Raw genomic sequence first — 27,574 nt, forward strand, 5'->3', positions numbered from 1 at the left:
TTCCAGTGATAATCATAGCAAGAGCCCTGGGCAGTTGTTAGGACCAGATACCAACATGGGGCTTTACTACAGTTAGATGAGCAAGGTCTGCTGCTGGATCTGTTAGGTCCACAGAACCTCCAGTGGAATGAGAAGTTTATTCAGTAATGTGACTTAATCTACTTTTTATTCCAGTGTCAATACTCATTTATGTTGAAAGCAATGAAACTAAAGCTGTGTAGTAAGCCAGGAATGTTCCATTCCCCCCTACAAGGAGCCCCTGCTGGTTCAGGGTTTTGTGCAAGACACTCTGATTCACTTACATTTTAAACTGTTTTTGCTCCTTGTTAAAGGTCAGATCATGAAGTCAACAGGTCAGGAGAATTACTTTTTAAAGTAAGAAAATGTCAAAAATGTATTTTTAACATCCTATGATGATCCTTTCCCCACCCACTCCTGTCCACACACGCACATGTGCAACGCTTACATGGGCACCTGAGTTACATCTTCATTTTTACCACCATTTTATCAGAGGCCATTTTTTGACCTTTGCTGGCAGGAAGCAGATCCTCTTTCAGAATTTTTAGTCTCTACCAAGACATGCCCAGAGTGGAAATCTGAATACTTAGCCTGATCTAAAAGAGGCCTTGGGGGATCTAAGGGTTATTAAGGTCAGAGGCAAGTGTCACTAAATTCAGACTTCTGGGCTGCTATTTACACCTTTTTATTTGCTGGAACACGGTGTTAGGACAGTGTTCATTGTTTGTCATAATATGCTTGGGGCTGCTGTCAAAAATCTACAACTACTTCAGGCAGCAGGTTAGTAAAAATAAGATCCTGATTGGAAGCTCCCTGAAATTGGATGTGATGCTTTTATATTTCAAATCTGGACATTTATATTCTTGTTTTATGTCAACAATAGCTTAAAACCAGACATTTTGATCTCAGCTAAGTTGATGTGTTTGGTCTGTTACTTGGTGGGTATTTTACTTAGCTATAGCCAAGGAAATTTTATGTAAAGTATGTACAGAATTAATGTGATAAGATACAAAATATTAATCTGCCGACACAAAAAAAAAGGTTGAAATAAAACTATTTACAAGTGCGCTTTTTCCATCCTGCCCCACACCACAGACAATAACCTCTCTCTCAAAACTAAACGCCAACACTGGAGAAGCAAAAATATGTTGCCACCCACTAACCTTCTTTAATGCGAGATGTGTGTTTTGTTATCATTTAAAGGCTTTGATTTTTATAATCAAAACACAGATTAAACCCACAACTCATTTAAAAAAAACAAACCCTCTCCCTAATTTATTATTTGGCAGGTTTATGAGTTGTATTAGTACTGCTAGTGCCAATATTGTCTTCTCTGTTATGCAGTTTTCTTACTTTCAAAGTACGCTAGAAGGGGAAGATCATGCTGAGATATTCTTGAGATTTCTGGGTAACTAGTTATTCTTGTTTAAATATAATCAAACGATCAAAACACTGAACAACAAACATGAAAAATACATCAATAAATTAAGATGTGTGGCTGCGTTTTAACATCTAGTACAGGATGAACCCCTCCATGCAGCCTGAAGAACACAGTGTCACTATAGCAGATTATATGAGTTATGAGGCACATAATTGCAGTACTTTGGAAATTTCACTTGGTCTTCACTTGTTGTTTTTGCACCAAACAACTTGATTCGGCCAGTATAAAAAAGTAGAGCCATTGTATAAAAGTTCTGATTTTGATTAGGCTCTTTTGCAAAGAAAACATGGACCCCCTCAGTTAAAATCTGAAACCATCACAATTTTGAACAATCTGCCGTCTCACTAAGTGTGGGGCTCATTTGCTATTGAAAGGATTGTGTTTATCATTTTATTATTATAAGACAAACCTGATAGGCAGTATTGCCTACTTAATACCAGTGCTTGTTCTCTGGAGGCTCCTGGAAGGATTCAGAAACCAGATGTGAAGTTGACAGCTATTAACGGGGAATATTTAAGCATGTGGAACTGTCCAAATGCCAGGTTAACTCCTTGTGGAGATGTACACATAGTTAATCTACAGTACATATCTTCTATATTTAATCATTGACGGAGATGAGAATGTTCTAGCACTCTGGGACCACTGATGTTTAATGAGCAATACAGGCTTTCCATCATCCAATCTTTTGGGGGCAGATTTTGTTTAATTAATGTTTTCAGGTCTTCCTCTTGAAATGACATATTCATCAGAAAAATCCTAGCTTTTATTTCATTTCTAAAATGTCTTGTAGAAAATGGCCCAATCCTGTGAGGTAATAATACAAAGTTCCACCATGACTGGGGTCCGCAGAAGTTGAGGGTTCTCAGCACTTCTCTGGGTCAGGCCCATTAGTATATTTTTAGGATTGGTGGCTTGCTATGAAAGGGGTCACCAGTGCAAAAGTTTGAGAACCACTGAACTAAGCTGTAGCTAGCAATTTAAAACTCCCCTTACAGATTGATGATACCACTGCCATCAAATTTTGTTTCCTTTTAACTCAGACGACAGGCCTAAAGATAGGCATAGAATCATAGAAAGGACAATTTTCATTATCTCTTTTTTGTGGCCTTCACAATGGGCTGGTCTTCGCTACGGGGAGATCGAGGCTGCTACAATCGATTGCAACAAGGGTCGATGTAGCAGGTCTAGTGAAGACCCACTAAATCGATGGCATAGCACTCTCCGGTCAACCCCGGTACTCCAGCTCCCCAAGAAGAGGAAGGGAAGTTGAGCAGAGAGTGTCTCCGGTCGACGCAACGCAGTGAAGACACCGGGGTAAGTCAACCTAAGCTATGTCACATAGCTGCAGTAGCGTAACTTAGGTTGACTTACCCCAGTAATGACGACAAGCCTAATGTTTCTATATCCTGTCGCAACACAAAAGTATTGCTGTCTAGAACACTGAGGGAGAACACAAATCTGCAATTCACCTTGGCCACCAGTCAGTGTTCTAGTCACTTTGTGACTTGCCCATGCTAATCCGGGATCCTACTTTCCTTTCCATCCCTCTTTTTCATCCATAAATCAAGGAGCTGAGTATTAGTCACAACAAGAGAGAAAATTAGTACTGGCATGTAGCTATTTCATGGCTCTCTCTCTCTCTCTCTCTCTGTTTGGAGAGCCAAACACGGCCATATGGAAAGAAAAGAAAGCTTAAACCATACAAATATGATTTCACTTAAGCAGTCGCCTCCATTCATGGCTAGAGAAACATATTTGCTTAGTTTTGTCTTCTGTTTTCTCAGCAGTGTCGTCGTAAGTGAAACAGGGATGTTTGAAAGTGAAGAGATGCCACTGCAGATTTTATTGCAAATTTGAGGTTTTTCTTCTTCTAGGGACAGTGTGTTAATCTGAAGTGAGATTGCTGGACTCTTGCTGATTTATGCCTGCCACAGTTATTTAGGGTACAGATTTGGTGTTCACACTTAAGAGCTTTGGCTGTCTTTTAATGTTTTCTGGTAGAATTTAGAAGATGTCTTTCACCTTAGAACACAGTGCCAGTCTGCCACATCTTAAACCTCGCCATCCATCTGTATGTTAGGAGAAATTGTTCTCTGAAACAAACCGGTTGGCTGGACCCTGTTAACTGTCTGTCTGTAGCAGAATAAACATCAGCGATTTGGGGATGGCCAGAGAACGTGTGGTATAGTTTTAAGTAAAAGAAAGTACTTTGGCACCGATTCAGCAATTGGTTCCATGTTGGTGTGCCTCGTGCAGAGTCTCATTTTCTCCAGTGGAGCTTCATGCAAGTATAAGGGTCTGCCCCTGCAGATCCATTTGCAGGACTGGGGCCTAGGTGTGTAATTAACTGAACCTTGGTCGCATGGTAAAAATACTCCGATTTCTAGTTTAGGGTTAGTCTGGTCTGTCTTGTTGCTAAGTAGTGTGCTCTCTGCTGTGAATCGCTTACATCAACTACCTGACATTGGTTTAAAACTTAAAGTCCCTAACAATATTGTGACTTATGCACTCCTGTGTTCACACCCTACACACTACTGCAATAATGTTGGTATAAAATATGCCTTCTGAGGTATCATTTGAAAACTAATAGCACACTGATTATTAATATCATTGTCAAATGCATGAGTTAATATTATGTATGAAGTTATAAATGTCCCCTGAAGGATGTTACTAGAACATGTTTAAGACCAAACAACCTACCCTAGGTAAAGGTGATAAAGAGGTCTGCCCTAGACACAGGATTGTGGGTTTACCTCAATTTACATATTAGTAGTAAACAAAATAATCAAGCTAAACTGGCCAGTGTTATCCTGAGACTGAACTCGAGAGAGGCAGGAGACTGAATCCTCAGGAAGTGTTCCTCACTTATAAGAAAGATAAAGACATCTCTTTGGAGATATAAGGAACAGAGAGAGAAACTCCTTCGTTTTCCTTCACCTTAGCAATTTGATCTCTGTGATGGAAAGTTGGAAAGAATACTGTGGGTGGGAGAAACCATCTTTAATAAAGATTGTATCTTGATAGATTTTAGTCTTTTAGATGCTTGTTTTCACTTTAATTTGCTTGTAACCGTGTCTATCTTTATCTCTTTTACTTAGTATCACTTAACTATGTCCATTTGTTAACAAACTTGTTTTATTTTTACTATAAACCAATTCAGGGCTGTGTTTGGAGGGGAGGGTGTGTTTATCCCAGTTAAGTTAATGAGCTGTAGTGTACTTACTCTTTAAAAGAGCAGTGACCTTAATATCTTCAGTGAATATACAGTGATAGGTGCTGTGCATTGCAGAGAAATATCTCTGAGAAGCTCAGGGGCTGGAGTACACAGGGCTGGATTTCCAGTTAGGTACAGTAGGTACATGCCTAAGGGCGCTGGCATTCTAGGGGCACCTAAAAGTTAAAAGTGGGTTAAAGGTTAAAAGGTTAATACATACAGCTCCCCTGCGGGCACTGGCACTGGTTGGTGGCTGCCCAGTCTGTTAGGCTGGAGCAGGGCGAGTCAGCCTGCCTGGAGGCACTGTCAGCCGCGGGCGGGGTGGCTACTTGAAGGTATCAGGAATGTCCCAGCCCTTCCCAATCTTGGCCAACCCGCTGCCTCTACCCTGTGCTGAGAAGGGAGAGGGAAGGGCATGGCCAGCGCCGCATTCACTTGCACTGGAAGAGACAGAGCATGGCTGCCATGCCAGGCTGTGGGAAGGACAGAAGACGCCCAGGGACCACTCTCCATGGGGAGAGGTACAGTCTCCCCCTTGCACCTCGCCTGGGGCAGGTGGGCTGAGCACCAGGCTGGGAGCGTTGTGCATGGCGAAGGGTCTCATGCCTTCCCGGGGAGGCTGTGTTTATATTTCTTTTCGTTTAATTTTTTATGGAAAACACGAAGGTCAACTGTAGGTGGGGGGTGGGGCACTGAAAAGGTATAAATCTGGCCCTGAGTCCACTGATTGTTTCCTGCTAGGCCAGGTTGGGGCAGGGAGAGCCTGGTGGAGTTGGCTGATGAGGATGACCGATGGGGGTGGCAGGGATCTGCCGCATAGTCTTCTCTCCAGTAAAATTCACTCTCTAGCTGAGGCAGAGGGGTAACAGTGCCTCACAGCTTTGGGTATCACCAGCAGCATGTTACAAATACCTTCTGTAGTATAATAAATACTTACTTAGCAGTGTCTGCTATTAAATCCTGAATCCTTCTAACATATCCACGATGTAGGAAGATAGTAATCAGAGATGGGCAAATAATTCAGAACAAACATTTTGTTTGTTTGATTGTGGAATGTTCACTGGGCGATTTTGCAACATTTTGAAATTGGTTATTCCAAATTCTCCACATCTGTTTTATTTCCTGAACAAATAACTTGTGTATGGTTTGTTGTCATGAGCAAAGCTGGTTGGGAATTTTTAACTGCAACAATTTTCTGACATAGAATGCCTTTTCTGCGCAACCAAAAATTTCCACAGGAAAACTTTCATTTTGGGGGGGAAATCCATTGGGAATATTGACATGATGGCTCCCCGGCTTCTGCCCGGAACACTCTTCTAAATTTCTGTTTGGCGGAAAACTAAATGAACCGAAGCTTTCTAGGAGAGCAGCCGAGGCTGAGCGCTCTGACTTGCTGCCTCCCTGGCTCTCAGCCTGCCCCCTACTCCAGGGCCAGAGAGACAAGGGTGCACTCAGTACGTGACAGTTTTTTTTTTTGCAGGAAAGGATTTCCATTTTCCAGCCATCTGTACTTGTGATCAGGGGCAGCTCCAGGCACCAGCACGCCAAGCGCGTGCTTGGGGCGGCAAGCCACTGGGGGCGCTCTGCCGGTCGCCATGAGGGCGGCAGGCAGACTGCCTTCGGCGGCTTGCCTGCAGAGGGTCCGCTGGTCCCGCGGCTTTGGCGGACCTCCTGCAGGCGTGCCTGCGGAGGGTCTTCTGGTCCGCCAAAGCCGCGGGACCAGCGGACCCTCTGCAGGCAAGCTGCCAAAGGCAGCCTGCCTTCCGTGCGTGGGGCGGCAAAATGCCTAGAGCCGCCCCTGCTTGTGATGTAGACCTTTCAGGACCCAAAATGGGGGCCCTGGTTCTCCACTCACAGTTCCCCCTAACTAAAAAAGGCAATGTCTGTCTGGGTGGTGGGAAGCAAGGATTTAGAGGACTTCTCTGAGGACCTTTAGGGCATAAGATGGGATAGCTGCACCCAGTTTCCAGAGCACATAAGAAAAGGCCAGTCTGCTAGAAGGGGCTGCAGCAGTGAGGAAAGCTCTCCACTCCCTGAGGGGAGTCCTTACAAACTTAGGTACTTCTTATTTTGCTGGTTTTGTTGTGAGCCTTGTTTTGGAATAAGCAGCCCCCAAGATCTGAGGGCCTTCAGGGGACACATTTACTTTTTGCTGGCTCTTTAAAATACTTAACCAGGCCATTGTTTCTGAGAAGAGTTTTTCTTCTACCCCTTCTCCTTCTGTTTGAGAGAGAGCTCTGAAACTGGCCTCTGCCACAGGTGGTAGGAGCCAAACTCTGAAATGTACATGAGGTGGTTAGATACTAAGGTATGTGGTATTGTTTCTGTTCCCCAGTTGGATGACTTTTATGTCATGAGCCAGCACCAAATGAGTTTCTAATATTACAATCAAATATACACCTCACTGGAGATACATTTTTGGTGCATATTCAAGCTTTAAGACTTGCTTCTCCAGGGTATTTGTGTTAGGACCGCTTGACCACTTGACTGTTCACAGCAAGCAAACACTAACAGGTCACAAATACAATCAAAAGGGAAACTGCTTGTCAATTCAAATAACTAGCCACCAAAAAAGTTGTCCTTTGTCGATCAGCTCTCATGAGTATTTAAAAGATGAGTAAGCTGAGGCAGCTTTCGGCCCAAGAGGGAATTGATATCAGAACCAGCGTCACGACAATGGGGATAAAACATGATTTAGTATTACAGGAACCATTTTTAATTCTCTCTCTCTTAAAAATACCACTGCTGTAATTAACAGTAAGCTGAATTAAAATACGGTACTGAAATGAACACACCAAGTTCTGTAACTTGTCTGCCTCCCATCGACACCTCTCCTACATGCCCAAAAATATCTCCATAAGCCATTTCTATTTCATGGGCCTCTGTTCCATGTATTACAGTTTCCCTGATGCATACTCCACCAGCATCATGTACTGTATGTATTATGCATTACTCTATGCGTGCACCACATATTACGAAAGGCTTTGTGTCCCTAAGGACTTCTGCAGCTATTCCTGTGATTGCATCCTAGAGGGCATTTATATGAAAGTCATCAGTTAACCTTAGCTATGAGGAAGATATAATAGTAACAGTAAGTAGGGCAAGCTCATTAGGCAATGATTAAAAAGCAGAATTCATTACAATGAACATGTTTGTGATGGCTGCAGTAGTGGGGTAGAAATGACGCTGGAGAAAAGTGACAGGTGCTGTTCCCTTGAACCCCCATGGTTTTGTGTTAGTGTGTGACTCATCAAATATGGAATCACAGAACTCTTCTTTCTTCAGGCAGTCCTAGGAGTTTTGAAAGCAACTGTGTATGTGTGGTCCCGGTTCCGTCATATAGGATCAATCACACACAGACAATAGGCTCTGAAAATAAGTATATTTAAAATTGAAAGATGTGTATTTTTATCTACCACAATGCCACATCTTTAGCTACCCTTGATTTATTATTTTTTTAAAAGAATAAATGTGTCTGTTAACTAGTAATGGGCTGACATGGATTTGGTTGCTGCCAAGGTTAGGATTCAGGGTTTGGATTTTTATTTGTGAGAACAGGCTGGATCCGAATTTGGATTGAGCATCTAACCCCAAACAACAGCTATCGTCACCCTCTCCTGGGCCCCCACTCACCACTGCTATATTCCGGGTGGGACTCTCAGACCTCCATCCTCTCCTGGGCTCTTATGATGGCGGCTGGCCACTGCCTACTGTCTCTTGGGCCTTGTCTAGACTGGAGGGGAAAAGGTGTTTTTTACAGTTGTTTGTCCAACGGAGTCACTTAACTCAACTGAGAAGCCTACATAAACACCAGTGTAGACACAGTTTAAAATAGTTTAATTTTTTGATCTAAAGGTGTCAAACTGTGTCTGTGTTACTCTGGAGTGGGTTCAAGCTAGCTGGGTCTGGATCTGATGTTCCACTGTTGAATACACCCATATTCAGGGGTATTGATATTTGAAGTTCTGGCTCATGGATACTGTTAGCCCAGATTTGAAGTAGGTGCTCTCAAGGAAGAGGTTTAAAAGGAAAGAGGGGAGGGAGAGATGTCTTCTGCGGACAGAGCGGTGCTGCTACACTAACAGAGTGACAGCTCCTCTGACAGAGAATATTTGTCATGGTGAGGAGCTCACAAAGGCACTGTGTATGTGGCTTTTTCTTTCACAAACATAAGCTGACACAAACAAGCTTTCAAGCCTCACACTGGTCTCTTTCATTAATTGCACACAAAGGACAGATTATAGATTCCGGTCTTTGATTTGATCAATCACCTGCTATGCCTGCATCTCCCATTTATGCTCAGTAAAACTACAGCTACCAACAGGCTGTATCTATCTAATTGTCTATTGAAGTAGATTTCTCAAGTAAAATAATAATTTAACTAATTATTCAGTGGCATCTATTCAATTTATTTTAATTCTGTGAAACCTCGACAGGACTGGCATTTTCCCGCATTGTTTGGTGTCTATTTCATAGGTCAAGAAACAGATTTAATTGCAATCGTTACCCTTGGTACTGTTAATCATTTGTCAGTGTCAGACACTCTGTCCTAAGCAAGTAATGTTTTAAATGCAACTTTTGCTAACATATCCTTTTCCTTTGCTTTGCCTTAGATGTAAAGGAGCATCCCATTATGGCCTTACCAAGGAACGAAAGAGACGTTCACAAGATGACTCTCCAGACTGTAGTGCCACTTTAACCGTAGCGGCTCTTGGCCCAGAGCTCTCCGCAGCTGCAGCGATTGCCTTAATGACAGATGAGCCAGGCCTAGTTAATCCAGCCTTCAGCCCTGCCTCAGAAGACAACCAGTCAGGGAGCAGTTCTGAGGACCCCAGTAGGAGCAACCGAAACAGAAGTAAGAACTAACTAGGATAGTCTCTGAGGCTAGGGGGCCTCTCTCTGAAATTAACTTTGCCGAATGCTTTAAAAATGTCAGAGAGCAGAGAAACGTGTTTGTTTTCTGTAATAACCCTTTTATGTATTTGTCTTGTTCAGGCGTGCTCCCAATAAACCAATATATTTAGGGTGACAAATGCATTCAGCAATATCTTGAAATGAACCAATGGTTTTATGGGTATAAAATTTTCCCAGGGAAATGGAGGAGTGTTTGCCAACATTCCAAGATGATGAAGCTCAGAGGAGCTGGCATTGCTAAAACGAACCACAGTAATGAACTAGCCACACCAAAAATTCTTTCCCTATTTTTTCCTCCCCTGCCAAGCCCCAGTGAGTGTAGCATATTGGAAAAATGCAGTGTGACCAAAGGTAGCCATCAAGAAGTATAGCCAGTAAGAAGAAGAGTATAGTGCAGGTAGAACTAGTATTTGTGGGGGCATGGGAGCCAAAAGGAGTTTGTCTTGGGAGGACGGATGCAAGGCTACAAAGGAAAAATTTAAACTGAGTTGAATTAGGATTCCAAGACCAATGCTTTGGTCTTGAGAGCATGCAGTGGGCGGGCAGACGGAAAGGTGGGGAGAGAGCACCAGAATCAAAGACCTTCATCATAGAATTGAACCCTGCTGTTTTGGTTCGGCTGGGGGCGGGGAGTTAAATCTGATTTTGGGGAGTTGTGTACCACTAGATGGTGATGCACGGTACGCGTATCGTACTGAAAGATACAGAGTAAGAAGTGCCGTGCATACCTATGGCCCTGTAGAAATCAGAAGAGTCTGTATTTCAGTTATTATACGTTTGTACTGTCTTGCAAGTCCCTTTTGCTCTTTTTTCCCCTCCTCCTTCATATTATTATTTTTTGCTCAATTTAAAAAACCTCTTAAAGTTCTTTAGCCTGCTTTAGAACTGGGACCCCTTTTGGTTTCTCACCTCCCTAATTACTATTCCTGATCAGGAGGATGGGATGCCATATGGCTAGCATTCCTGACACTTCTAATTTTAGCCATTAAAATATAAGGCACTGTTGGGGTGGGGGGTTGGAGGGGCCACCATGATGGCTTTGCAGCAGTGCCGTATGCTGCTTCCATAGCAGACTTAGCAACAGCCTCCAATTTCTCTCCTGCGGGCTAGTGGAACATACCCAGCTCATTTGTTGTGGCACTATCCCTTCACCTTACAGGCATTTTCCCCTCGCCAATCCACGGTATGGCTTTGGCTTTGAATAGTGCTGTTCACAGGCCACTACCCCTGGAAATCAACGCTACATTTATGGCTGGCTAAACAGATGGAGTTAAAGATCCTGGGGGCACCACAGGATAGCAATCCTTCAAATTAAGGTTAATGAATTCTCAGGCCCGAAACTCTATTTGGGGCCAGATACAACGTAAGGGAAGCCATATACAGCAAGGAGGAGAGGGAGAAGCTACAGCAGCCTTGGTGTCACCACCACCACCACCTCTGCCTTCCCTGCGCATAGCTGTGGTTACAGAAATGACGTGGTTCTGTTGGTTGTACAACCCAAAGCTGCTGCATTCTATTTATTTTTCTCTGTCTGTTGCAGGTCGACCCTTCGAACGTTCCACTATAAGAAGCAGATCTTTTAAAAAAATAAATCGAGCTTTGAGTGTCCTTCGAAGGACGAAAAGCGGCAGTGCTGTATCCAACCAGGCTGACCAGGAAAGGGAGTGTGTTGAAAACTGTCTTGCTGCAGAGGAAGGTAACACTTTGTTCAGCCTGTGTATTTTTCTATATACCACTCACATGATGATTTAACACCCAGGTCTTACATAAATAATAACAGAAGCACTGTATTGTGTGACTGCAGTGCCTAGGAGCCCTAGTCATGGATTAGTTTGTGTTTTTAAAATACTTCATTGTTTTATTTTTTTTTAAATGTACCAGCCAAACAAGGAGAGGGAGAACTTAGAGAGATGTGGAATCTGACTGGGGCTTTTCTGGCAACAGAACACGTGCTACAGAGACAAGGGTGGCCTAGTGTTTAAAACCTGGGGTTGGAAGTCAGGACACCTGAATTCTTTTATTGGTTCTGCCCCAATTCATTCTTTGACTTTGGACAAGCCACTTATCCAGTGTGTGTCTCAGTTTCCCCTTCTATAAAATGTGGATAATACCTACTATACATCTCACAGGGGGTTGTTAAGGCTTCATTGATGTTTTTAAGCGTTTGCAAGTCTGTAGGTGGAAGGTATTTTACAAAGGTAAAATATCATCATCAGTGTTCCAGCACTTATGTTTGATATTTGGTGGCAGAAGTATGCTAAGATGGTCAGACAGGTGACAATGCAAGAGCATTGTGCTCTGTCATAAGGAAATAGAGAGAAGTTACTATATGGTCAGTGACAGGGAGGGGTGGAAAATAATACTTAGCACTTGATAGGCTCACAGCACTACATAAACATTAACTAATTGCTCTGCACCATATGCCAACCCCGCAGCCATCAGGATGGAGGGGAAGTGACGATATCTTTGGAGTGATTGCCTAAATCAAGCTCATTATTTCTCTGCTCTAAACTTTAACGATGGGAACATGACATGGAATCTCTTATCCCCAGATCAGACACCCATTTGCATCTTGCTTAGGTCAATGTTTTAGGAAGATAAAGAGTCCAGTTCCCCATTGCACTGCAGTCATTTGCACCTGAATACAGCAAGCGTAAAATGCTGCCAAGTTAAAACAGTAGCATTTTACACCCACTTTGCACAGGAGTAAATGACTACACAAGGCGTATGGCAACAGAGAGCCACGCCAACATCTCTCACCGTTTATCTGCTTGTTCCATGCAGAAAGCTCCATTTGGTTTCTGTATTTTTCAGTACTTATTCCACATACTGAGGGCTTGGCTACACTTACAAATTTGCAGCGCTGCAGCAGGGTGTGAAAACACACCCTCTGCAGCGCTGCAAATTGCGGCGCTACAAAGCGCCAGTGTAGTCAAAGCCCCAGCGCTGGGAGCCGCGCTCCCAGCGCTGTCCGTTATTCCCCACAGGGAGGTGGAGTACGGACAGCGCTGGGAGAGTTTTCTCCCAGCGCTGGCGCTTTGACTACACTTAGCGCTTCAAAGCGCTGCTGCGGCAGCGCTGCCGCAGCAGCGCTTTGAAGTTTAAGTGTAGCCATAGCCTGAGACACATTATATTTATAAAGTGACTTAAAAGTTGGACTTAAATGACAACCAGGTAACTCTAAATGCATAAACCTTTCTTTAAAGATATTATCTTTAACCTATAAAGGTTCTGATCTTTGACCTGATGCCATCACTGATAACTTCACTGAACCAAGTAGTTTCACTGAAATTTAAAGTTAAAAATTGCAAGCAAACTTTAAAAAGCCTAGATTTACAAAACTCTGCATGTGCTATTGCATGTGAAAAGCCATGCATGCATTTGATTATTCAATTTGCAGATATAGTTACCATCATAGTGATCACAGTAATTATGCATTCAAATGGCCAGTCATACTATTTGCATGGACATTACTAGAACTGTATGAACTCAAATTTGAAAAACTTATGCAGCAACTTATACAGTTCGGGGAATCTGTCTTTAAATGCTCTATTACATCTTGGAAACAAGCATGTAAACAAATAATTTCTTAGAATTCAAATACACCCTTAATATAAATCTGTGATTTTGATCCTTGACAGTTCGTTATGGCAGGTGCTTTGTATAGCAGAGACTCAAAGGTTCTTGCTCGTCTCTCTCCTCTTGCTGGAGGAGAAATGGAATACAGTTCTTTCTGAAACAATTGTAATCATCATGACAGGCAGCAGAACACTCCAATTCTGTGGAGTGTGGGGGCTCTTTCAGCTGTTCTCCATAGTCTAGTCTACAGTCTGAATCTTGTTAATTGTGCTGTCACTGGGACAGGCTTGGGAGATGGCTAGAGTCTGATAGCCAAACAGGTCATAGCTCTCTCCAGGCTGCATTTTCAACCTGCTGCAGAGTCATCCTCCTTTGCTGAGTCTCTTATCCCTTTTGGGGAGATTTTACCTCTTGGAAAGTGTGGTGCTGTGTTGGAGGAGATACCTTTCTCTTAGTGGCCCATTGGCTTCCAGGCATTGCCTGTACCCTTCCAGGATCATCCTGACTGGTAAATATTGGGATGAATTGAATCCTGGCAGGATTCAAGATCTGGCTGGTTTTACCAACATTATATTTTGTACCTCATGCTTTCACAGAGGTCAGCAGCAGTTCAGATGGTTTAGCTGCCATTATTATTTTAAATTTTTTTCTGTAGCTGTCAACTTCACTTCAATTTATTTCTAGACATATGTCCTGTGCTACTCAATGTTTAGTCAAAATGGGATTCAAAAGCCAGATATTCTCCTGTGCGGAGCAGTTCTCAGGGCAGAAGATACTGGGGCTATCAGGGAGTTAGTTATGGCTCCTTGAGTTTCGAGATGCCCCAGCCCTGGCCTCAGCCCAAGTTAGAACAGTTTAGGGGCTCCTCTAATTTGACAGCTTACTCTGGTTCCCAAGGGACCATACACCAGTTGTGAATTGATGTAGCAGAGCTGCCTTCTGCCCTGCCCTCTCCTCTTTCCTTCCTGCCTCTGACATGCCTTCTGTCTACCACCACATGCCCCTTGTGCCAACGTGGTTGGGAGGTTTGGCACAGATGCCAGAGCCAGCTCTGCCAGCTTTATATTGTCACATACATCTCCCCTGTTGGTTGGCTTTTCATCCGGTCAGTTGTGGCCAAATTACCCAACTTTTCCAGAGAGAGAGGGAGAGTCTGACTCTCCCTTTGTTTCCACCAGTGTACCTCCATTAACATCAGCAGAGAGACCCCTGATTTATGTCAGTGTGAGTGCAGAAGTAGGCCCAAAGTGTTCATGGTTTTTATGCCCATGCCATCTGAATAGCAGAAATCAGGCTGCAGTAAAAGTTTTTGATGATGCTCTATTACTAATTAAAGGTGAGCCTTTCTGTGAGGAGCTGTCATCCATTTGACAAAAGCCCAACTGAGCTTGAGTTAACGTCTGTTGTGGTTGATCTGCTAGTCTGTCAGAACTCCCTCCCCTTGCCTGGCTGAGGAGTCTCTGACTGTTTTGCGTTTGTCTGTACGGGGCAAGTAAGAACCTCATTTGTGATGCTTGTGCTTCCTGACAGGCAATTTCGCCGCCCCAAGCACGGTGGCATGCCGCAGGGGGAGCTCTGCTGGTTGCCAGTCTCGCGGCTCCGGTGGACCTCCCGCAGGCGTGCCTGTGGAGGGTCCACTGGTCCCGCGGCTCCGGTGGACCTCCCGCAGGCACGCCTGCGGATGCTCCACCGAAGCCGCGGGACCAGTGGACCCTCCGCAGGCACGCCTGTGGGAGGTCCACCGGAGCCGCCTGCCGCCCTCCCGGTGACCGGCAGAGCGCCCCCCGCGGCATGCCGTCCCAAGCACGCGCTTCCTGTAGCTGCACAGCATGAACAGCATTTAGAATAACCTCCTTGCCATAGCCCATGTTGTATTGTATAGTCTTCCTCATATGATGAGTCTGATATCATCGCTGTGGCACTGCTCTGATAATGTGAAACCGGTAGGCTAGCTGTTGTGTGCCTCAAGTGATGATCAAGGCTACGATTTTGTCACAGAGGTCACGGAATCTGTGACTTCCAAAGGCCTCCGTGACTCCAGCCCCACTGTGAGGTACCCCCACCACCTGAGGCAGTGGGCCCCCAAGCTCCCAGCCTCATGGGCAGCAGGGATACCCCCACAGCTCCCCAGCCACCATGGCAGGGACACCCATAGCTCCCCAGCCATGGGGGCAGAGGGACCCCTGCAGTTCCCTGGTGGTGGGGGCAGGGCGACTCTCAGCCACAGTGGCAGGGGTAGGGGGATCCCCGGAGCCCCTAGCTGCTGTGTGGGGGTGGGCAGGGGGACCCTGGAGCTCTGAGCACCATGGGTGATGGGGGCCCTAGAGCTCCTAGCCACCCATAGCTCCCTAGTCCCTTCCCTTTTTATCATGAATATTTTTAGTAAAAGTCAGGGATAGGTCATGGCTTCCGTGAATTTTTCTTTATTGTCCATGACTTTTACTAAAATATCTATGGCAAAATCTTAGCCTTAGTGATGATCTATACTCCTCTTCATCATGCTTTTCGTTAAAGTGGAAAGATCCACAATGAAATAGTCTTGACTCCATTTAGCTTGTCCTCACACAGTACTTTCACTCACCATGGACAAGGAGGCATTGGATAAATATTAAACACTGCTGATTGTCTCTTTAATCTGATTATATTATAGCGTCCTAGAGGCTCTCTTAGGAGTTTAATGATCAATTATAAATGGAGCTGGTAGTGCCACCTAAAGCTAAGCTTGCCTGACACTTTCCATGGTAAGCCCCTGTTTTCAGTTGCTGATAACTTTGTCAAACCCCAACCATTTAGGCTAAAAAATTTTAGACTTGCTCTCTGCCTCAGCCTGAAATGCTAAAAAACAAAAAGCATAAATACTGAGAAGTAAACTGGATTTTTAAAATTCTTTCATTTTTAAGAATTTCAGATATTTTTTTCTGGCAATATGGGCAAGGAAATGTTTGTTTACAATACGGCATCCAAGTTGATAGACCATTCTCATTTAAACACTAACTCGTAGCATATAAGGTTTAAAAATAATTCCTACTTCATCCCTGAAATGCTAAGAGAGTCTGAAAATGCATGGTTTTACATTTTGAGAAGTGAAAGAAGGTGTTGAGGTTTTGAAGTAGCCTCTCCAAGTGTGTTGCATTTAAGATGTAATTTCTTATGACTAGGTCTGTCACTGTGAGTTACCTCAACAGTCGACTTAACTGATCAAATACCATGAGCAAGTCAGTACAACTATGGTGTACTCCACGTCTGTCAATATCCTCCTAGTTTGGCACCTCCCTGTCTATGTTCATTTCTGTCCAACAGAGATGTATATACTCCTCATTCAAACCAGTCTACAGTATTAATTTTAAACCACCTAGGGCTAACACTAACTGTGGGAACTGTAACAGGTACTCATGCCGATGGTTTTCAGTAACAGTCATTAGTTATTTTGGGAAGCTGTAAAATAAATGGAGATTGTGATTGACATTGTGAATGACATTTTCTGCTATTTTAGATGGAATGTGTTCCACACTGCATCATTTTTGTAACTGTTGTATTGTAATTATTTTATTAGTAGTAATGTGGTAGCCCCTAGGGGCCAGGACTCCACTCTGGTAGGCGTTGTACAAACAGAGAGCAAACGCATCCAGGTAGCAGGTGTATCTTGGAGTACAAGTGTGTGGTCTGAGTGTTGGCTCTTTAGAGGTCTTATGAGGCTATCCCAGTGGGGGGGGGGAGGAATTTACAGGGAAACTGCAGTGTTCTGTAAAAAGCATAAGAATAAAAGGAAGGTGAGTGAATAGTGAGCGGTCAGGCAAGAAGCTGTCATCTTGACAATCTCAAGAGGCAAAGTTAGGCCTAAAAAAGATTCAGGACTCATTGGAAACCACTGAAACTCTGACAACTTCAAAGCGGTTTATACGTAAATATTAAATTGGTTACTTTAAACAAATTAACTGAATTTTTTTTTAATGGGCTTTACCTTAAAATAACTTTAAAATAGCTGATTATCTGAATTTTTCTCATTCCCATATGTCTCATGAGGCTTGGCTGCCTCCTCGGGACAGCAATGTTGCAGGTGGCACCCTGCAGTGAGGGACACATCTACCCTTTTCTTCTCAGCTGCAGAGGGCAGTAGAGCTGGTGTGGACATTGCCAGGATGTCTGCCTCTTTGTACACTGAGGAGTTTCTTTATAGGGGATCAATACAAGTGAGTTGCTGGCAAGGCTGTGGGCAGGCTGGAGTACGAGTGGTATAGGGGTTGTGGATCTTGTGCTTATGGAGATCCACCAGTCTCTACCCCTCACCCTGTAAAGAGTTATTGCAGACTCAGGGCTGCAATAATGGCTGCTGAGAAGCTTGTATAGGTACACTCCCTGTACTAAGCCTGGCTACTTGGCTTTGGTGCAAGAGGCAGGAATTGATCCTGAGCAAGATGAGAGTCCTATTCACTAAATGGAGATACTGAAAAGATGAGAAAAAGTTGACTTTAGGGAACTAGACTCCCCCTTTCAGCATCATGCCTGTGAGACTTGTATAAAGAAAGGAAAATAGTTTATACAGAGCAAAGAAAGAACACGAAAAAATCAAGTTTATTCTAGTGGTGGCCCAAACCTAGAATGTGGAGTCTAACCTGCTTTTGGTGATTTTCAAATTAAAATCCACCCACAGCAGATTGGAATTTCTGGTTCTGTTTTTGCCAAAATCTCAGAAAACAGCTGGTGGAGATCTCAGAAAGGATGGATCTTAAGCACTCTGATTCCATGGTGATGCACAAGGCACAAATACCTAGAAAAAGAGTAATCCTGCAGGATTTCCACCATTTGAGATAAATTCCTGTTTTAGCCTGCCTGTGCAAGGCAAGAATTGACTATAAAAGGGAAATGTGATTACTGACCAAATAAAACAAGTGCAATTTTACTGAGATACTATAAGATCTTAAACAATCACATCATCAGTCCTACCAACCCTTCTTTGGGAAGATTGAAATACCACTGGAGAAACAACAGAAGCAATAAGATGTTAAAAAAGGTAAAATCCCAAAGTAGAGATTACTTCACTGGAGAACTAAAGATGGATAGATTGGAGACAGGAATGATCTATCTAAGTGACTGAAAATCATTAGGAAAATCAAATATTAAAGCAGATCGCAAAGGACAATATGCAAGGCTCATATAACTCTAATGTAACACAGAAACCAAACTGGGTCAAACTTGTGTGTGAGAATTATAGATCTGCGTATTTGCTAACAATTGATTATAACATTGATTATATTGCTTAAATTCTGGAAACGAGGGTAAAGGAAGTGATAGCCTGCACTTGCATACCCTTATTTAGGTGAGTAGTCCTTAGTCATGCAAATAAACTCATTGACTTCAGTGAGCTACTCATGTGAATCAAGCCTACTAGCATGAATATAGATTTCAGCATGGGGTGCAAATTGTGTTAATAATTCAGTCTAGTCAAGCTGGGTTAAAACCTAATAGCAGACATTATCCAGCACTCATCACACCTGATGAAGTTAAGGAACAGGATATTTCCTGTTAAGGAGCAGGATATTAGTCTAAGGAAGTTAAGGAATAGGATATTTCACTAGCAGCATTATCAGTAGATGCATAATAAGCATATGAGTTTGCTAAATTTGAGCATTGAATTTATGCTTACATTAAGTAACAAATTTTGGGCACATAAAGTCTCATATAAAAATCCTGTAGCTAAAGTACTAATGAACACTCAGAGTCGTACATCTTTTCAAGCGAACAGAGGTACTGTCTTAAACAGGAATGGCCATTCTCTACTGTCTTATTTAAAACTGTAATGACAATAATATTACATGCTGCTATCAAAGGAGTATAGCTTGAGGAAGTAGTACATAGGATATTTCTGAACACAGATGACCTTTTATTATTATTGACAGATTCAGAGTGCTCCATACCACTCCCGATGAGAAATGTACAAGAGTATGGAGAAAAATCTGCAAGCAGAGTCACCAAAAACAAGACAGAAAGTTTACTTCTTTCTAGATTCTGCCGTTCAACGATATATAAAGACTGGAAGTGTAAATGGGGAAAGAAAGGTATGAAATACTTAATGGTTTTCCTGCTCTGGAAAACCTGCTGAAAGAGGATGGGGGATACCTAATTAATTAAGAATACAATGAAAATTGGAATAAATGGGGGGAACACAGATTAAGGCTCTGACCCTGCAACTAGCTGTGTGTGATGCATGACTTGCATCTGTGCAAAGCCTTGTTGAGGTCAGTGGGGCTCTGTTCAGGCACAGGCATCCATCCATACGCAAGCAGTAGCTGGATCCAGGGCCTAACTCTTTCGAGTGAAATAAATATTAGTAAATTAAAAGGCCATTCCAGTTTTTTTCTTGTATATTAAATAGGTAAAGTATATTTAATCAACCATTTTCATAATTCATATGGACCATGAAATCAAAGTGGATAATAGATTTGTTCTGCTTAAAAGGGGGTCTAATCTGGTTAGCAGCTAGTTTTTAATCTGGTACAGTTTAGACAAACATACAGCTGAAAACCAGGCTCAAAGTAGAAATGGATATTGTGAATATAGACCATCCAGGAGAGCATTAAAGAAACAATCAGCAGAAATAAAGAGATTAATCCAATTATTTCACCTGGATTATGGGCAGAAGCGTCTACTTTTTATAAAGAACATTCTGTATTTTACAGGATGTTCTTTACAGACATCAAACACACACACCTGAGTATAAGAGGAAAACCTGTATAATGGGTGACTGGCAAGAAAAGAGAAAATTCTCAGAGAGATTTCTTTGTAGATTACACTTTTGATTAGAGTAAAAGCAAATTAGATATTAAAATTATTCTTGGCATATCTGCAACTAAGGTGCTGTAAAAGTTGGTAGTGAAGGACAGGAACATGCCACTGCAAGACTCAATAGGTTACAAACTAGTTAAAAGAATTGTCTATACATGAAGCAAAGAGCCAAAACTATATAACAATTGTTCCTGTACTCCACTTTTATGCTAGTACAACTCATCTGAAATCTACAGCAAGACTGGTGTAAAACTGGAATAACATAGTAGTGTATCAGGCCCACAGTGTTTAACTGATCAAGAGATTAATCAGTATAATTCACCAGAAAAGGTTCTGAGAATAAGATGTTGAGACAGAGTATGATTAAAATCAAATGGTACAATTTGATAGAAGCTGTAACAAGTCGCCATGGAATGTGAAATTCAAGCAGTTTTTTGATCTGTTGCATTGATCACACTACAAGGATTCCATTGGCACCTAACTAATATAGAGATGGGGACATGAAAAATGCCTAGTACAGACTGACAAGATGGTTTATAAGTGATTAGGTACAATGAAAAATATTGGGGTTCTGATTCTCATTTACACAATAGCCCTTTTACACCTTTCTATCAGCTATACACCCAATTAGTTGAAATGAGAATCAGGCCCTGAAAGTGTGGATCCTTTATAAAATATATAGGTTTTACTCAGTTTGTAACTTATCCAACCACTTTAAGTCACCACTGAATTTGGCCCCAAAAAAATAGGTGTACATGGCAAAATAACATGACTTCTACCTATCTGGCACATAGTGCGTGTGCAAAACAGAAAGGAGATGGTATTGTAGCAGAAACAACTAAAAGGAGGGTGTAAGAGAAACAGGCACTCAGATACTGCAGTGATGAGGCAGTGTAATTACCTAGATCAGTAATAAACTGTATCTACTGTATGTAAACAACAAAGACCAAGTCTGTGCTGCTGGTAGGTGCTCTTTACAGACATGATGGAGGAGAGTTTCCTGTCCTGAAGAGTTTACAGTCAAAAGAGTGGTAAGGGATGCAACACAATGCTACTATTCTTTTTCAGCTTTTCTCTCTATCTATTTGCTCTTTGACAAACATAGACTAGGAAATACTGTGCTCTCTGATACTGTTCTGCTGTAACTCTAGTTAAGTGTTGGCTTTTTAATGGCAACCTCTGCCCTTTGATTTTAAAAATAGGTAATTACAATTCTTTGAAAAGAAAAGTGGGTTATTCGTGTGAGCTCACTCTTACAATCAAAAGATGCCTTGTGCCAGAAATTCAAAATGCCTTCTCTCATGTGTGGGGCCTTTACCTCTGTAATAGATGGTTTGGGACAGATGAATACATTAAAAAATACTAAGGCATGTGTAAAATAATATTAAACCAAATACTTCCTTAGTGTAACTCCACTGATTTTATTTGGATTTAGACAGGAATGAATTTGAACCAAAAGTTTTAATACTCATAAAAGGGAAGAAAATTACAGTAACATTGTACAGACAAATGTGCGATTTGGGAAAGGAACATACTTCTACAGTAAATTGTAGTTTAAAAGATAATACACCTACGCTCAGATCCTCAAGTACAGCAGAGCTCCATATAATACAGCTAAGGAAACACCATGGTTTTGTGCCACCAGGGGTGGGGAGGGGCGGCGGGAGGGGTTTTTAAGTCAGGTGAAAAATATTCCAGCATCGAGGGGAAATAAGGTCATTGTTCCCTTCAAATAAATTTCCTTTTACTAAAATCAAAGCTAGTTTGTCTCTATATGGTATAGTACTGCTACAGAAAGGTACTAACGCACATGCCAGACTTTAAGAATGTGAGCAATCCCATGATTTCAATGGGGCTATATATATATATATATATATATATATATATATATATATATATATATATACATATACTTAAAGTTCAGCACGTTCTTAAGTTCCTGGATGAATTGGGGTCTGTATTGGGAATAATGCCGTATTACTTTTCTATAGCTGGGAGATAACACCATGTAGTAATAACTAGGACGCCCAGCTGCCTAACTGTATTTGTCTGAAACTAAGGGTCTGTAGTAATGTTTAACCAAGCCATAGACAGCATTGGGGAGATAGCACATCCCCTATTGATTACTCCAGATTTATTGTCCCTTTCCATTAAATTGGCTCCATGCTGAGACACATTTAAGTCTGCATTTCCCAATTAGAATTTAAACTAAACCCTTTCGGTATTGTATATGACTGATTTGTCTGTAATGAGTCATTTTTTTCTCATGTAGCTGGGCCCATGAGTTTGGAAAACCCTTGACGTTTGGATGGAGCCTTGTCTACTTCAGATCCTTAGGGATCTCTGTCTGCTCTCTGTCCAAGTACATGCTGCTTTAATATGGACATTTTGCACACTTAAGTTAGGAGGAGCAAGAGATTCCTATTCCAATGAGTTTGCTTGAGCTCCATACAGTGAAGTAGGAAGGGTCCTATAGAGGAAACGTCACATCTCTTGAGTAGCACAGAAGATCTCCACCTCCCTTTAATTTGGATATTAGGAAACTTTCTAGACGTGAAGATGTGAGGAAATATTTCCTTGGGTTTTTGTGAGCCAAACGTTCCTTTGAACTTTCTGTTCTGGTGCTGAAACCCTGGGCTACTAAATCAATAGTAGGCAATGTTCAGATCGGTCCTGGACAGACAGACAGACACACACACACATACGAAAGTCAGTGCAACTCAGATATGAGTTCTGGGCTAATAGGTCAGACTGCGGCCCCTTCAGGCTCTTGGTTTGTCTGGTAGTTACACACATCCCTCTGAGACACTCCTGGGGCCAGTAAAGAGCTGCCTGAATAGGGAGGGTATTGGAGAGGTAAAGTATCTATTTAGTTTTCCTAGAATATTAGAACAAATCACTGCAATTTTCCTTTAAATACATTTCACCGGCCTGGATCACTCTGAAGGTCCCAGCAGTGTTCTGTAGAATCGTACTTACGAGTGAGGAAGGCGCAGTCCATCAAGGTAGAAGATGCAGAGAAGAACTGATTGCAGAAAACATTAAACCTTGAATTTACTAATTACAACAATCCCTGAAAAACCCAGGGCATCCTCTCTTCCCCTTTAACATAAACTATATCGACTGCTAAAACCTGGTTGGATCTGTTGCAGAGACCTGTTTGTTTTTTTTTAATAAAGCATAATTATTATTTCAGATAAATAACTTATGTGCATTTCAGCCTTCCCCAGGTTATATCACCTGATTCCAGATGGAGAAATTACCAGTATTAAGATCAATCGTACTGATCCCAAAGAAAGTCTTGCCATTAGAGTTGTGGGAGGCAGTGAGACGCCTTTGGTCCACATCATTATACAACATATCTATCGAGATGGGGTGATTGCCAGAGATGGAAGATTACTGCCGGGAGACATGATACTAAAGGTACGGTACTGTGGAAATGCCAGGTGAAGGGTTAACATCTTAACAAAGAACAAGTCAATGTAAATACATACTGCAATAGGGATGTAAGACAGGGAAGTAAGACTTACCTGTTTGTGTATACAGAAGCATAATGCATGACAAGATGTGTCATTAAACTGCAGGCTCTGGTACTTGATATGGTTCCTTCTGTCACATAGGCATGTATCTGAGTGCTGTCCTGAGTAGGCATGCTTTCCTGAATTGGGGTCTCAGTGAATAAGGATGGATGAACTGCATTGCACAAATAAGAACTGACCCTAACTTTTGCTCAAAACGTCAACCAAACCTTTTTCTGGATTACTGATTTGGTTTGCTCATTTTTCTCTTGAGTTTCAGGCCCCTCTGCTTCCTAGCCTGAGGCAGAAGGACCAAAATGCAATGAGAGTACTCCTGTGCCATTTTTGACCCAGCCAGAATCAGGAAGTACAGTTCAGTCTGTTCTAGTGACACTTTTGAGATCCACTTCTAGATGAAAGGGGCCTAATTCTCCATTGCCCTGCTCTTTGTTCACTGATTTACACTAGCACAAAGGGCATATGAAATGCTACCATTCTGGCTTGACAGTATTTTACACCTCCTTTGCACTAATGATTATAGAAGCTGCAGGGGTAGCAGAATGAGGGCCAAGGTGTTCCTATATGCTTCTGATAAGCAGAATGACACTTAACCAAAGCTCCAAACCTTTAAGTTCACCCGTCACTCTCCGGCATCTGGTTTAACCACACCATTAGAAATGCACAGGTGTTTTTCTAAACTGGGAAGGTTTAGGAATGTTTGTATTTTTGAATAAAAGAAATGTTGATTTTTTTTAAAATCTTTAATTCAGTTTAAGGGCATTGCAAAGACTGTTCTAATATTAGGGCTTGTAGATTTGTGTTTTTAAAGGAAGTGTTGTTCATACATTGAGAGCTAAATTCTCAGTTGATGCAACTTTAATAGAGTTCTACCAGAGAGAATTTGGCCCTGAAACTCCTACAGGCCCAGTCCAGTGGGTGGTTAGTGCCTTCAGTTCTCATTGGCTCTGAGAGACTCTCAGCACCTGGCAGGATGAGTCCCTAATTCTGTAGGTGCTGTTTGGTAAACAGCTCAGTCGGTGGCAGCAGCTGAAATCTATAAGAAAGCTTGAATAACTAGGTGACGTTGGCTGTCAGCTGCTACTTCCATACCTGTTTCCATAGAAATGGATGACGGATGGGCAAAAAATGAGGCCAACTACTTTAAAATAATCTGTTTTTTTGTATATTTCAGCTGTGGCTTCTGCTGCAAGTACCATTTCTCACACTGTGCCTGTGAGCTTCTGAGGCCTGCAGGCTACTAAAATCTATAGTATTTCAATTCTTAAAAGAGAAGAGCAATAGTACTAAACAAAGACAGTACCAGTTCCCTTCTTTCATTGCCTTGAGGGTGTGTAGTTGATGGAGTCCCTGTATATTTAAATGACAGGATTCCCTCAGAGCTATAACTTTTGACAGCCAGCTTGGTGCCTCCTTTCATAGTCCCCATTTTATGACCTTTGGTGTACAGTACATCTAGCAAAAACAACGAGGAGTCCTTGCGGCACCTTAGAGACTAACAAATGTATTTGGGCATAAGCTTTCATGGACTAGAACCCACTTCATCAGAGTGAAAAATACAGGAGCAAGTATAAATACATGAAAGGATGGTGGTTGCTTTACCAAGTGTGAGGTCAGTCTAACGAGATAAATCAATTAACAGCGGGGAGGAAAAATAACTTTTGAAGTGGTAAGAGAGTGGCCCATTACAGACAGTTGACAGGAAGGTATGAGTAACAGTAGGGGGAAATTAGTATTGGGGAAATTAAGTTTAGGTTTTGTAATGACCCAACCATTCCCAGTCTTTATTCAGGCCTAATCTGATGGTGTCCAGTTTGCAAATTTAATTCCAGTTCTGCAACTTCACGTTGGAGTCTGATTTTGAAGTTTTTTTGTTGAAGAATTGCCACTTTTAGGTCTGTTGTTGAGTGACCAGAGAGATTGACGTGTTCTACTGGTTTTTGAATGTTATGATTCCTGATGTCAGATTTGTGTCCATTTACTCTTTTGCGCAGAGACTGTCTGGTTTGGCCAATGTACACGGCAGAGGGGCATTGCTGGCACATAATGGTATATGGGACTGAACACTGTGCTGAATTCTCTTATTAAGTTTTCTTTTCTAGTAATCTAACAGGGCCTGATCTTTTGAGATGTAGAGCACCACCTGAATGTTGCTGAGCTTTCTCAACTGCCACTGACATCAGTGATAGCTGAGGACACTCAGCGTCCTGTTGGGGAGGTACCCAGCACCTCATGGCATCATGACATTAGAGATTAAGATTTGATTGCCCACTTGGGGCCTGATCCTTTTCCCATAAAGGAGTTTTGCCATCATCTTCAATGAGAGCAAGATCAGAATCAATTGTAGTCAATAATGCAGGATTGTGCTCTTGGTCTATTTATTCCTTGTCCTAGTTAAATTCTCTTCTACGTAATACTTGTAGGTAACTGGAGGAGAAGCCTATCCAGAGTTACTGAATTTTTAAGGCCAGGTCTACATTAAAAAGTTAGTATGACGCAGCTACATTCCTCTGGGGTGTGAAAAGCCAATAGTTAAGCCAACGTGACCCCTAGACAGTGCTAGATCAATGGAAGAATTCTTCTGTCAACCTAGCTACCGCCTCTTGGGGAGGTGGATTAATTACTACGACAGGAGAACCCCTCCTTTTGCTGTGGTGAGTGTCCACACTGAAGCGCTATGGCAATGAAGCTGTGTTGCTGTAATGGTTTAAATGTAGACCTAGCCCAAGTCTGTTCTTCTTTTGTCCTTGTAGAGTTTCAGCATTGCTGAGAGTTCAAGATAACAGGTTAGCAGAGTCTACATTTAGTGGCCCCAGAAGCAGTTTAGAAAACCAAGCCAAGCTGAGTTATTTTACCCCTGCTGGGGATCTTTTTTGTTGCAGTATGGAAACATTTTTAAATGTTAAATGGCTCTGCTATTGTAATGTAAAGCTACATAGAGGCTGTTGTCTAGTTTGGTTTTTCCTCCAGCAAATTAAAACCCTGCAAATGTTTTTCGTTTAGTAGGTATAAAGTGCAGTAGCCAGTCAGTTTTACAGAACAAAAATTGCAGGATTGATTTAAAGTTCTTTGTCTGAAGCCATTTGAAAGAAACGTGAACTCTTCTGACCCAGGAAATGGAGGGAAACATGAAGGGCCAGTTCCTCAGCTGATGTAAATCAGCAAAGCGTCAAGCTGAGATTCTGGACCACAGTGAATTAAAACTACTCAGGGCTTTCCCCCCCCCCCATTTTAATTAGAAGTTCTTTAGTGAGGTCGGAAATTGGGGATACAGACTGTCTACTGTAACCAAAGTGGTTGTGAGATAATGAACAAGGACACTGCAGAAAAGGAGTGGGAGTGAGAGGAAGGGTAGCTGGGTTTGAAATCAGAAACTAGTGGAATAAAATGAAGATACACAAAAGGAGATTGGGGCCTGAGGAGGGACAATAATAAACTGAAAAAATAACAGTTATGTCTGGAGACAATCAGTGAGAGAGGAAAAAGACAGTAAGTGTCTGTACGCTGCGTCCTGTCCTTGGGGGGGAGGATATTATATAATAAAAACTTGGCCTCTTGTGTGACACCGTTTCAAATCCTGCACGTCAGTGAACATGAAGACATCTGTGTAAATAGATCAGCTGTCTGCAGTGCCAGTTCAGATTAGATGCTTCTTTACATTGCTGATTTATGGTTCTCTCTTCCAGGTGAACGGCATGGACATCATCAATGTTCCTCACAACTATGCCCTGTCAGTTCTGAAGCAGCCTTGTCAGGTGCTCCGGCTCACTGTGCTCAGAGAGCAGAGGTACCGATGCCGTAACAACGGACTTTCTCTTGATGCTCACTACAACAGGGATGACAGTTTTCATGTGGTTCTAAACAAAGGCAGTCCAGATGAGCAGCTGGGAATAAAGCTGGTCCGCAAGGCAGATGAACCTGGGGTATTTATTTTCAACTTGCTGGAAGGAGGTGTGGCTGCCCGTGATGGACAGCTTCGAGAAAATGACCGGGTGTTAGCTATTAATGGCCATGATCTTCGGTACGGCAGTCCGGAAAATGCAGCCCAGCTGATACAGGTTTGTCATGATGACTTGACCCCAGTTTCTG

The 27,574-nt window shown here is 42.4% G+C and overlaps 1 protein-coding gene across 7 annotated transcripts in view; it reads left to right on the plus strand.

The window, feature by feature from the left end:
- Positions 1-27,574, plus strand: part of LNX1 (ligand of numb-protein X 1) — a 234,837-nt gene that overhangs the window by 178,851 nt on the left and 28,412 nt on the right. For 6 of the 7 annotated variants that reach the window (XM_039542575.1, XM_039542582.1, XM_039542577.1 and 3 more), the window contains 5 exons: positions 9,287-9,528; positions 11,128-11,283; positions 19,064-19,222; positions 23,170-23,372; positions 27,172-27,543. In XM_039542575.1, the coding sequence (XP_039398509.1) occupies positions 9,287-9,528; positions 11,128-11,283; positions 19,064-19,222; positions 23,170-23,372; positions 27,172-27,543 (1,132 nt within the window). The remainder of the gene's footprint in view (positions 1-9,286; positions 9,529-11,127; positions 11,284-19,063; positions 19,223-23,169; positions 23,373-27,171; positions 27,544-27,574) is intronic. The other variant, XM_039542576.1, reaches the window with a different exon arrangement.

Source organism: Mauremys reevesii, linkage group 5, assembly GCF_016161935.1.
Source record: "Mauremys reevesii isolate NIE-2019 linkage group 5, ASM1616193v1, whole genome shotgun sequence".
In the NCBI taxonomy this organism is placed as follows: domain Eukaryota; kingdom Metazoa; phylum Chordata; order Testudines; family Geoemydidae; genus Mauremys; species Mauremys reevesii.